The sequence below is a fragment of the Lampetra fluviatilis genome, chromosome 71, assembly GCF_964198595.1.
Source record: "Lampetra fluviatilis chromosome 71, kcLamFluv1.1, whole genome shotgun sequence".
Classification (NCBI taxonomy): domain Eukaryota; kingdom Metazoa; phylum Chordata; class Hyperoartia; order Petromyzontiformes; family Petromyzontidae; genus Lampetra; species Lampetra fluviatilis.
Window position 1 is genome coordinate 2183212 of NC_136345.1, and position 13416 is coordinate 2196627.

The window sequence follows — 13416 nt, forward strand, 5'->3', positions numbered from 1 at the left end:
CTGCTGCTCGTTGGAGGAGGGGATTGTGTGAACCCCGCAAGTGACGTCATGTCACCTCATGCTGCCGCATGACGTCATGAGCTACCAGGTTGCTGCTGCTGCGCACACGCTCGCTCACTGCGATCCGAGGTGAGAAGTTTACATCGTGGTTGTTGTTGTTGTGGTGATTGTTGTTGTAAACCCAGGTAGAGCCTCGCTCCTTCTCCCTCGTAGGGATATCAATTGAGTAGCAACGAGTATGGAATCGATGTCCAGGTTGGAACATTACAACGCGGGGCCTAGCCATGCGGGGCCTTGCCTCCTGCCCTCGCCTGATTGCATTTGCTTTATTTCTCTGCTTAAGTTTAATTTGTCTTCACCTGACTCACTACTTTGAAACTTTGTTTTACTTTAAATATTTCTACTTTTTATTTTATTTTACCAGGCATAGCCCACTTGAGCTACACCGCTCTTTTTCAGACGCGACCTGCCCACAAGACAGTGGGCTTATCAACGTGTGAAAATCGTATAGGTTCTTTCGGTAAAGTCACGTAGAAGGGAAGTAATAAAATAATAAAAATAAATCAATAAAATAATTCTCACGACGTTTCGGCCACAACGCAAGCAGCCGTCCTCAGATGAAATTCCAGGTCTGTCGCACCTGGTTTTCACCTGAGGACGGCTGCTTGCGTTGTGTCCGAAACGTCGTGAGAATGATTTTATTATGTTTTATTTGTATTATTTTATTACTTCCCTTCTACGTGACTTTACCGAAAGAACCAAGAAGATTAATCCCTGCAGTCACGAAAGCTTTAAATCGAAATTTTACGTGTGGAAATGTTTATCGGTCAAATACTCTAAACGCGTGGTGATGTTGACTCTAAATGTGCAGGGAAAAACGCAGGATCCGGAGGAGAATCCACGCGACCACGGAGAGAGAGGAACACGCAAACTCCAAATATACAGCCATAATACAGGTTTGTTTGTGTGAGATCGCGTAAATAAATAAATGCGTCGTTCACCCCGCCACCACCCGACAGCCAATTAGTAAGGGGTTTGTCACGTAAACAGAACGTGGCCAATGCGTCACTAGTACAGCACTAGTGTGTAGTTTATAGTGTAGTGTATAGTAGTGTATAGTGTAGTGTACTAGTACAGCACATCGGTGTGTTGAAGAGCCAAGCCACAACATTTACAATCTGAGTACAACGTTTTGACACTATAAATCGGCTCGTTGGGTTAATAGCGCAGCACGCTAACCGTTGCATAACAAACAACCGTTGCATAACAAACAAACTAAAGTATATACTTTAACAAACTAAAGTATATACTTTAGTTTGTTTGTTATGCAGTTTATACTTTAGTTTTTTACGTGGTTGTTTAGTAACTGCAGCTACATACTATTAACATTCCTTTCCTTTGTTAATGCTACCCCCCTCCCCCCCCCCCTTTTGATGCTGCTAATCCTGCATAATGCACGGGCATAGTATTGATTTGGAACCCCCCCCGCCCACCTCCTATGCATTTCCCATATGCTGAATATCTGTAACGAGGCCCCCCAATAGACTGCCCCTGGAACTCTATCGGGCACGTCCCACTGAGGGAAGTCCTCAGGGCCCAGGCAAGTACATGATGGTGGGAATATGTCGCTAGGCTGATTTGGGAATGCCTGGGAATTCCCCAGGAAGATCCAGAGTCTGTCGCCAGGGAAAGGGAAGTCTGGACTGCCCTACTAAATGTGCTGCCGCTACAACCCTCACCAAGACAATAGGATTTAGAAATAAACGAACAAACAAAGCTGTGAGTCTTCTTGGCCACAGATATTACTCCTTTCTCTGTGGATGCAAAATATTAACTTACTTAAAGGACCGTCTGTTCTGGCTTATAATTAAGACTGGCCAGCCTATGATTCCCTCTATTGAACCAAACAAGATTGTATTAGAACCTTACAGATCCCTAAAATATCAGTACAGAACATAATCAGCGAGTTTCTTTGGGAGGCCAAGCTGCATTGGTTGGGTCATGAATCCCGCATAAACAGACAGCATGCTCAAGCATCTTCTGTTAGTCCAGGTGTTACGAGCTAAACAGGAATGGCATTGGCTTGAGAAGAGATTGGAGGATGTGAAGTTGATCACACCTGCTGATGACTGGTACCAGGAGTGTCATGATCAGCCTCTGTGGAGGAGGCCCGTGATGTATGCTGCGGGGCAGTTGGAGATATTTGCTCTGCAACAACAGTGAGATCGGAGGAGCAACGCTCACATGAATGGGTGGAACGCCGGGTGCCTAAAATGCAGCAAGACAGTGTGAAGCACAGCTGGTGCATCTGTCAAACATCTCAGTCATTCATCCCTTGACACCTGGATCATTCCAATGACCTGTTGACAAGTGATCCACACTTACATGGCATTCATGTGAAATGTATGTGTAGTGAGTTCAACTGAGTCGCAGACGTACACTTGGAGGCAACAAATTTATTTAACACCAACACACGGGGTAACTGCCCCTTAACAGAATAACAACCTGTGGTGGTGACCACCAGGCTAACTGCACTAATTACAACGTAACGAGCTACTACGGACCGGGACCACAGCTCGGGTCCAGTTCCACATGTTGTAGACTTGGTGGAACGTAGACGAACGTTTCTTCAGGTTGAACAACAACGCCGGTTCCTCTGGGGGACCCGGCTTATACTTTTTTGTGGTGTGGCTGGCTCCGCCCTTGGCCACGACCACCTTTCAGAATCCTCGAGCAGGATCTGGACCCCGACCACGTGACCACCCCTAGCCCCCACTTTGGGCCCCTTTGTAGACTTAACTGGTCACGTGCCCTCTCGGGTCAACCAGAGTGCCATGGCGTTTAGTAACCTCATTCCTACGGCTGGCACTCCCACACCCTATCCTGTAGGGCCGGCACTACACGCCAAGCGTGGTGCCATCTGGCGATATCAATTAGCGCTCACCGAGTCCCTCTAGGGCCAGTACTACATTCACCATAATGGTATCCGCGATGTCGTTACACCGCACGCCGTGCCTCTCTAGAGCCGGCACTACACAGTGACATCCCGCAATGTCACTACATCTGTAAGAGTTTATTTATGTGGGGAGCGGTGGCGTAGTTATTACACTGTGTAACAAAAAAACATTTTTGTTCCTGGTTAGTGTTATTTCCTAATTGCATATACCTCAAAAGTACAGGAAATGCTATTATTCCCCACAAACTTTGCTTTTGTGACTAGGACAGTGATATTTTGAAATTTACCTATTTTCAATGATAAATTTGTGTCTTTTCGTTCACATAAAGTCCTGGTCACAAAAGCAAAGTTTGTGGGGAATAATAGCGATTTTCTATACTTTTTAGGCATAAGCAATAAAAAAAATAACACTTTGTACGCAGGAACAAAAATTGTGTTACATAGTATTATCATTGTACTAGCGGTTAGTACCTGGCGTTGCCCGGGCAAAAAAGGCAGACACATGTAGTTACACACGCAAATCGACTCACACACACAGAGTTACACGCACAAATCGACTCACACATACATACATAGACTGAACAAAAACCGCCATTCACCACTAAGTGGCGGTGACGTCACGACAATGCTTGTGTCAGGCTATGTGCACCTTGAGGCCACATGAAGTGTCGAACGCCCGCTGGCAGGAGGTCAGGGGGCAAACCCAGATGGCACAGATCGACTGACTGAGACGACTGGCTGATGCATCACCTGTGGCCCCTACTGTGGCAACTTTCTGTGCTTTAGCCACCCGGTGCTCCGCTCGTTGTTGTGAGCGTCACTCCTCTGCCCTCCGTTGTTGTTGGAGGGTGACTGATTCCAACTGCCCAGTAGCGTCCTTCAGGAGCCTGCTCCAGAGGCCGATCTTGACACCGTTGGTACCAGTCATCCGCAAGTGGACTCAGCTCCAAGTCATCCTGTACCAGATCACTCCATGTCTTCTCCAGCCCGTGCCGCGCCCGTTTAGCCCCCTCGATCCGGTCGAACAAAAGCTGTTTAGGCATGCGGTGGCTGGCCATGCGGGCTACATGACTCGGGCAACGCAGCCTTGCCTGCTGGAGGTCACCGATGGGACTTTGTCCACATCTTTGAAGGATTTGTGAGCTCCTCACACAATGCAGCCTGGTTAAACCCAGGATGGATCGTAGGCAGGCCATCCTAAATGTTTATAATCGGCGAAGATGTTCCATTAGGGGGTCCAAGTTTCGCAAGCATCGAGAAGAGAAGGAATGACCGTGGACGTGAAGACCTGAAGCTTTGTACGGAGTGATAGACCAGGTAGCTTCCACACAGTGTTACGCAGCCAATTAAAAGATAATGCAGCTCGACTGATTCGGAGTGAGACCTTTGCTGTTAAACCGGAGCCGGTCATTAGCACACTGGCAAGGTATGGGAAATTCTCCACTGTCTCCACAACTGCCCCATCACCAATTGGGAGTTGTGGGGGTGGAGTGTCCAATGGTACAAAATAGCCAGGCAGGTGCTTCGTTTTGGTGGGGCTGATGGTAAGGCCCCCACCTCTTGGTGGCAAGCTCCAGGTTCAGCAGCAGCACCTCGAACTCCTCCTCCGAGTGAGTTGCAATTAGCAGATCATCGGCATACATATCGTGGTTGAACAATAGAGTGCCATCCCTTGACCGCACCCGGGTATCGATCAGCCTCCCATTGTTTCTGTAGCAGATGGGAATTCTTCCGGTACAGGCATTGAAGGCTTGACGTGGTCCAAATATATGTAAAATAATGTGGTAGCCAGAGGACATCCCTGTTGCACCCCAAGGTGGAAAGGGAATGGCTCTGACTCACGGCCACGTATTTAGACGTGGGGCGGCTCGCCATCATGAAGGTCCTTAAGGATGGTGATTAGTGGGTCAGGGACTCGGAAAGCACAAAGAGCAACCCAGAGGCCAGGCTAACTGATGGTATCATAGTCCTTGAGCAGGTCAATAAAGCACACGCATGGACTAAGATGCACACATGGACCTACAGACACGCAAAGAAATGGAGTTACACCGACTAACACGCACATGGACTGAGACACACACATATCGACTCACACAAACACATCGACTTACAGACACACACATATGGACTCACACACACATAGACATGCACTTAAGATACACACACATATATGGATGTACACACATACAGCGACTCACACACACACCGACTCACACAGCAATACGTGGACTCACACACACATTGACGTAAACACACATGTACTTACACACACACATATGGACTAAGACGCACACACATGGACTTACACACACACACAGCGACTGATACGCACACAAATGGACTGACATGCACACTTGGACTGACACACACACATAACCACTTTGACATACACACACACATGGGGCGTTGTCCGTTAGAAAAAGACAGACACACACATGGAGTTAAAGACACGCATGGCTCTACACGCACACACATATGGACTCAAAGACACACACATCGACGGGCACAGCAATCCCCGATGATGGCACAGCTATCAGTATGGCAGTACTACGTATGAGGAAATAGCGTGACGTGAGCGATGGAAACAATATAAATTTATTGAAGAAATAATCAAATCACAGACTGGCAGTAGACCGTGGCAGCGTCATAAAAGACAGCAAAAAAGGGAAAAATGAGCAACCTAAAAATCCAAAAATAGTTTTGTGTACACAAACATAATTATTGTAACATGTCAACTTGTTTCATAATGGTAAACAATGAACCTGAGTTGTTATCTGCACACAATATCTGGCAACGTATTGTTTAAATAATAAGCAATCAACGTGAGTTCTTATCTGCACACAAACATTATTATAGTAATGTTTGTCAACTAATGTGTTTAACAATAGTAAACAATGGACTTGAGTTGTTAGCGTAAGAAGCAATGGACTTTGTACTTACCATAGCCATGTTGAGGCCTTGTGCCATGCGTAGCCCCCGTCCTGGCCTACATTGGCGAGGCAGCAGAGTTGGCACATTGCCAGGCTAGGGGCTGGGCCACTACCCCTCCCCCCAGCATCCCCCGGGCGTGCAAGAATAATGGTATGCAAGCACTGAAATATGATCTACGGAGTCTGCAGTATAAACTGGACGCATCGTGTTGGGGGGGGGCAAGAGGACATGACACTGTGAATAATTATCTGCAGCGTTATGTGTGTATGTATTGCCTGTAAAACACGTAAAAGGAAATGTCCCCCGTGAGCTGGAGCGAACGCGCAGCACTTGGTAGGGTCCGCCCCCCCACGCATTTGGCGTCAGTTGGTATGGTCGATGTCGTGCAATAAGTAAATAATGAATAATAGAAACGGCACAAATGTGTTAATCAAACTACTTTAACGTTTACGAATGGGAAAACGGAATAGCCTATTCCCACCGCGGGGCTTAGTGTGTGTCGCTCGGCAAATTTTTTTCTACGTGAAGGCCACCGTCCGAGAGCCAAATCCCCCGCAAGCGCGAGCGCGCGGAGACTTTTTATATATAAGACTAGCTTCACTACCCAGCTTCGCCCGGGACTTGGATTCTTGTCTTGGATTAATTTCATATTCCCTTATTTCACTGAAAAACCCTGAAGAAAAATTATGCTTGCAAGAAAGAAAAAAGTCGAAACAAATCAATTTACCTAAATCGGATGTTTTCACTCCAGGAAATTCAACCTCAACCCACTTCTACGTAAGGTCGATTTTGGCCACTCAGGAAGGGAATGACGTGGCGAGCCTAAAATAGTCGCATTCACTTAAAAATTCCAGACAGCATAAGTTGTGACGCCAGAGCTCAGCATTGTAGAGTTTTTGCTGCTTCACACAAACAAACAGATGTATTTACTGCTTTATATTTAAGAAGATAGCTGTTGTACCCGTTCTTCGCACAAGTATGTATTGAAACTCCGAGAAGCCAATGGCTTCATTGGCTAGGAGCGAAGCGCCACCTAAACTCTCCCGGCACGCTGTTAACAGCTCTACGTATTGCAGAGCGCTTAAATCAGGTGTGTTGCGGGTTGACGCCACACACTTCATGGTCATTCCCCCTCCCCCGCCAAAATACAAAAGTCTATTGTATATCTAGATTTGAAGTTTTAGTGACTAGACAGACACATGTATCCACACATTTCCCTTTTATATAGATAAATCGACATTTTGCGACCCCCACTACCACCGTGTGGCATATTATTACGTGCCAGAGACTCCGTTGAGAGATTAACAGTCCGAGTCCATAACTGGCAATAAGTAATGGCAAAGCAGTTACAAGCGACTCACAGAATTGTGCGCAGTTGCTTATACAGTACACGACTTCCCTGAAGGCAAACACCTTCAGCGAGCGCAATGCCGATCACACGCGTCGAATAACTCCGAGAAGCCAATGGCTTCATTGGCTAGGAGCGAAGCGCCACCTAAACTCTCCCGGCACGCTGTTAACAGTCCTTACAAGTCCTTACTTAATAACAACTCCTTACTTACTAACAACTCCTATTATATTTCATTGCTGAAGAGGTTGCCCCCCCCCGACCTGAAAATCCTGGCTCCGCCTCTGAGTGTGTGACAGTGTCAAGTTTGTATTTGCAGTAAAGTCGATTAACTCTATTGAGCATGGAGGTTATATCAAAACGGTAGTTTTTTTTTGTTTTCCTCTGGAAACATTTGTAAGAATGGAGTCAGGATGATATCACAGCACATGTGCAGCTGAAGTCAGAACTGTTCATCCCAGCATTCAAGGACATCTGTGCCTGGCTTCACACCTCTAAGTTGCAATTCAACATTAATTTATTGATTTCTGCATAACACAAATAGTATTCATATTCTTGGTTCTTTCGGTAAAGTCACGTAGAAGGGAAACAATAAAGTAATAAAAAATATAAAACAATTAAATTATCACGACGTTTCGACTTCAAAACAAGCAGTCATCATCAGGTGTGTTTTTTTCCACACCTGATAAAGATTGCTTGTGTTGCAGTTGAAACATCGTGAGAATTTTATTGTTTTATATTTTTTATTATTTTATTGTTTCCCTTCTACGTGACTTTACCGAAAGAACCAAGAATATGAATCCCTGCAGTCACGAAAGCTTTAAATCAAAACAAATAGTATTATTTTCAACAGCCTTTGCTTTGTCAGCTGAATTTAGCTTTCATAAATATTACTTTTGTAGCCAGACAGCCGTTTTGTGTGCTCGGAGTATTGGGTTAAAATTCATTTTGAAGATACAAGGGCTTCTAGGCATGTTTGTGACCATTTGCCTTCTCATTGTGTGCCATAACAGCCCGTGTGATGAATTTTGGACACTTTTTCACTATATCATGAATATATGAATAGGTATAGACGTTTGTCTGTGTAAATATGCATTCCTCTGTGTATCGATACTGACGTGTAGATGGTGTTGATATTTTTTTTCTGTCTGCAGCTGTCACTTCCTCTGCAGAATTAGTCTAATGGAGCAAAGGCACTCTGCGCGGCTCAGTGCATACAGCATGGATCGTACTGGAAATTTGACACGGCACCAGAGAACTCGCACAGGAGAGAAACCCTTCAAGTGCAGTGTGTGTGAGAAGGCATTTGCACTTTCATCTCATCTTGTAGCACACCAGAGAACACACACGGGAGAGAAACCCTTCAAGTGCAGTGTGTGTGGGAAGGCGTTTGCACAGTCATCTACTCTTGTAATACACCAGAGAACACACACGGGAGAGAAACCCTTCAAGTGCAGTGTGTGTGGGAAGGCGTTTGCACAGTCATCTACTCTTGCAATGCACCAGAGAACACACACGGGAGAGAAACCCTTCAAGTGCAGTGTGTGTGGGAAGGCATTTGCACATTCATTTTCTCTTGTAGCACACCAGAGAACGCACACAGGAGAGAAACCCTTCAAATGCAGTGTGTGTGGGAAGGCGTTTGCACAGTCAACTACTCTTGTAGAACACCAGAGAACACACACAGGAGAGAAACCTCTCAAGTGCAGTGTGTGTGGGAAGGCATTTGCACAGTCATCTACTCTTGCAAAACACCAGATAATACACACGGCAAAGAAACCCTTCAAGTGCAGTGTGTGTGGGAAGGGGTTTGCACGCTCATCTACTCTTGTAGACCACCAGAGAACACACACAGGAGAGAAACCCTTCAAGTGCAGTGTTTGTGGGAGGGCGTTTGCACTTTCATCTCCGCTTGTAGCACACCAAAGAACACACACAGGAGAGAAACCCTTCAAATGCAGTGTTTGTGGGAAGGCGTTTGCACAGTCATCTACTCTTGGAATACACCAGAGAACACACACGGGAGAGAAACCCTTCAAGTGCAGTGTGTGTGGGAAGGCGTTTTCACGTTCATCTCCTCTTGTAGCACACCAGAGAACACACACGGGAGCGAACCCCTTCAGGTGCACTCCTTGCGGGAAGACATTTGCACTTTCATCAAATCTTCATGCACACCAGAGAACACACAAGCATCAGAAGATCCAGAAGGAGTGGAGTCTGAAATCGGCTTGTGAAAGTCAAAGTGCCACAATGAGCCCATCCCTCATTAAACAAGAACCGGAAGAAAATCCCAGCTTAAACACTTTTAAAGGTATCACGGTGAAATATGAAGAGGTGAAGGTGAAATGTGAAGAAGTGATGGTCAAGAGCGAAGAAGTGAAGGTAAAATATGAAGATGAAGATTCAACTCCAAAATCAGACCTTCACATCGATAGAGGCAACGTGAAGCAGGAGGAGAATTCTGACTGTGAGGCAGAGCGAGGCAACTCCCAGCAGTTTGTGGAAGTTGAGGTGTGGGTGGACTTCCTCTGAAACAATACGAAGTCAAATGGAGACCCGTTAGATGTGTAGCTTGAGATTATGTCGCTCCAATAGACGCACCTTTGTCACAGGCCTTTAATGACAACAATGTGAAGTTGAACGCTCAATTCCTAGGTTCAACCTGCAGGGCAAGAGCGGCCAGTCTTTGTGGACCTGTGGGTTGCGTAGATCTCTAACCAGGAGTGAGAGCCAATAAGCTCTCAAGCATTCGATATGTAATCATAATTGCATTTACATGGTGCTTGCTTAATTGCCTCAGCAACTTGGAGTGTTTTATCGTATCTTGTCTCAAACACTCGAAGAGCATCCCCAAGTAGCAGCTGCCCCTGTGTGGCACAAGGAGGTGGCCCTGCACCGGCCTGCATGTGGACAAGAGCCTGTCAGTAGGGGGCGGTGGTTGATGTGGCATCTTAGTTGTGGAGTTTGTCGGTAATGTTTTAGAATTTGATCAATTTTGACCCAGACGTCAGAATGCAATGGCCTACTCGTTTTGAATTACACTATTATGTTGTACATTCACTTCGATTTAAAGCTTTCGTGACTGCAGGGATTCATCTTCTTGGTTCTTTCGGTAAAGTCACGTAGAAGGGAAATAATTAAATAATAAAAATACAACATAATAAAATAATTCTCACGACGTTTCGGCTACAACGCAAGCAGCCGTCCTCAGGTGAAGAATGAAACACCACCAAGCTTGGAGCATATATTTAAGCTGGGTTGGAGGGGGAAGAAGAGCGCCTTGACAAATTAATTTGTATCTCAAGAGGAATTTAACATTCCTTCCCTTTGTTAATTCTACCCCCTGTCCCCTCCCTTTGATGCTGCTAATCCTGCATAATGCACGGGCATAATATGACTTTGAAACCCCCCGCCCACCTCCTACGCATTTCCCATAAATATGCTAAATTCCTCTTGATATGCAAATTATTTTGTCAAGGCGCTCTTCTTCCCCCGCCAACCCAGCTTAAATATTCGCTCCAAGCTTGGTGGTGTTTCATTCTTCACCTGAGGACGGCTGCTTGCAATGTAGCCGAAACTTTGTAAGAATTATTTTATTATGTTTTATTTTTATTATTTTCCCTTCTACGTGACTTTACCGAAAGAACCAAGAAGATGTACATACACTTAAGCAGACGGTGCGCATTTTTAAAAATAACTTATTGTTAATACGATGTAACCTGATGCAGCATAATTAGGTGCAGTAATTAATAAAATGACTCAATAATTTAGAATTAATACTTGTATGATTGTGTGTGTACATGTAACATTTTGTCTATAAGGGTTAAACATTGATTAAGTGATGTTAGGACAAAGTGTGTGTTTTGGAAGTAACCTGGACAGATCACTCTGGTGAGACCCGTTGTTTTTGTGATACAGGTCAAAGGGTACTTCTGTGTTTTCAGGAAGCATCTCCCTTTGGAGCAACTCATTGTCTTTGAAATAGGGAGCGCATTCGGATCATTCATCAGTTACAAGGCAGACCACTCAAAAGTTACGCGAATAGGAGGTACATTCTCTACAACACGAATTCTAATTTTGTATTACGTGTTGACGTAGATTTTGTCGAACTAGGACTAGAAATTATCCTTGCTGATTATGTCTGAATGTTCACAACCATGGGTTGAAGCAAGCCCCTCAGAACCATTTACGGCCTTGGGCCAGGAAAGTAATGAAAAAAAACTGCACACGAACGACGCATCCACGCAAGCTCCTGATGGTCCGTTTTAAAGTTTGAAAATGAAACAATGTTGAATTGTATTATGATTTGAATTAGATAATTGTATTTTTTCATTAAAAGCTTATATCATTTTACATCTGGTAGACTTAATTGAAAACGACATTTCGTGTAAATTTCCTTTCGTCGTTAAGTAGATGGCCTTGCCGGGGATTTGGTTCCATGCGGAGTTTCACCTTTTCGGGATTGCGGGATCGAAATAAGGCGGCACAGAGCTGGCTGTGCGAGAAGACCGTCGTCCGTAGATCGATTCCAACATGATTGAACGTCTGTCCATGCGCCTCCGTCGTTCATACAGGGGGTGCGTATGTTTGCAGCGCCCCCTGCATGAAAACAACGGAAAGTGCAGCGTTCGTCATAGGTAGATGAAGTTGTGTGCTTATATAAGAGTATAGCCAGTGGGCTTCAAAGTACCTTTGTCTTACAGAAATCAATTTCGCGTGAACCCACCGCATTAAAACAATGCTCAGCTGAGCGGGGCAAGTCACAGTGGGGGGGGGGGGGCACCTTATATATGTCACGTGCCGTAGCTCACGTGACTTCTGCCGCGAAAATGTCGAGATGTTTTCGCCTGAGGACGACCGCTTGTTGTGATCGAAACGTCGCGATTTATTTTATTTTTTCTACCTACGTGACTTTACCAAAAAAACCAATGAGTATGAAAGACGTCTCGTCTGCTGATCTTGTTCATATCTGTGTACATCGATATCCCACATTGCTTACATGTACACGCCACACTGAAATAAATATAAACTAGAACGACTTCCGGGGATGGGCAAAGATCGAGGAAACTCTTTCCATGGAGCGAGTTAAGTGTGTTCGATTCAACATCTCTGTCCGCCTCTGTGTGTCTCTCTCTGTCTTTGTCATCTCTATCTTTCTCTGTCTCTGTGTTCCTCTTGTCTGTGTCTGTCCGCCTGTCTTGTCTGTGTGTGTCTTGTCTATCAGCGTCTGTCCAACCATAGTCAATGACTGTAGCGGCACGCACCCGTTTAACTCTCATGGCTACACGCCACTCAAACTTGCTCCGAACACACAAAGACAAAGATCCCCCGTATAGCCTGGACAGAATGTTGGGGCAAGTGCCCAAGCCTTGTCCCTAGTTTTCATGAGCTTAGTAATCAAAGGATCAAACCATGGTGGGCGGTTGCCTTTAGTTTTAAATCTAACCAACGGAGCATGTTTGTCAAGAATTTGGAGAAACGTGTACCTGAAGGTCTCCCAAGCCGTAGTCAGGTTAGGGATTTCCGAGACCTTGTCAATATCCAAGTGAAGCACATCATTAGTAAATGCCTGAATGCTCAAGTATCTCATGGAGTGCTTCTCAACCAATTTAGGGGGGCTTTGGGTCTGGCTGATGATCTCACCCCAAATATGAAGGAGTGATCACTAAGGTTATTATCCAGAACACCAGTCAGTGCGAAATTGTGAGGGGCATTTGTCAATAGGACGTCAAACAGACATGACTGTCCCGGATTTTTTAGGTTGGGTCTTGTGGGGACATTTATTCATTGAAATAGGTTAAATTCATCTGCAAAATTTGTGGCCACGGCCGGCAATTTTAGCCAATTCCAATTTAGATCACCTACTAAAACTATTTCACCTTTAGGGAGGCCCCCAAGAAGCTCTCTCAGTGCAGACGCAGCTTCAACATCCTTCCCACTAGGCGGTCTATAGCAGCACACTACCAATATATGTTGATTATTTGGGAGAGTTATTCTGAGAGCAAGACCTTAAATACAATTTTTTTTAAACAAGGAGTGAGCTGGTGAACATGCAATAGTATTACAAACATAGATGGCAATTCCACCTCCTTTAGATCCTCGGTCAAGCTCAAAAAGGTTGTAGTTGTCAATCGTAATCTGCAAGTCATTTACAGCAGGAGTGAGAAATGTTTCTGTTAGG

At 45.2% G+C, this 13416-nt stretch overlaps 1 protein-coding gene and 1 pseudogene across 2 annotated transcripts in view; both read left to right on the forward strand.

Moving 5' to 3' along the window:
• The window catches only part of LOC144953023 (uncharacterized), a 20036-nt pseudogene continuing 6620 nt past the window's right edge, over positions 1–13416 (forward strand). The window contains exons 1-2 of the transcript XR_013640740.1: positions 1–129; positions 872–956. The product of XR_013640740.1 is annotated as an uncharacterized LOC144953023 (transcript). The remainder of the gene's footprint in view (positions 130–871; positions 957–13416) is intronic.
• The window catches only part of LOC144952964 (uncharacterized), a 24780-nt gene continuing 19584 nt past the window's right edge, over positions 8221–13416 (forward strand). The window contains 1 exon segment of the mRNA XM_078883449.1: positions 8221–9764. Within this exon segment, the coding sequence (XP_078739575.1) occupies positions 8418–9764 (1347 nt within the window). The 5' untranslated portion in view covers positions 8221–8417.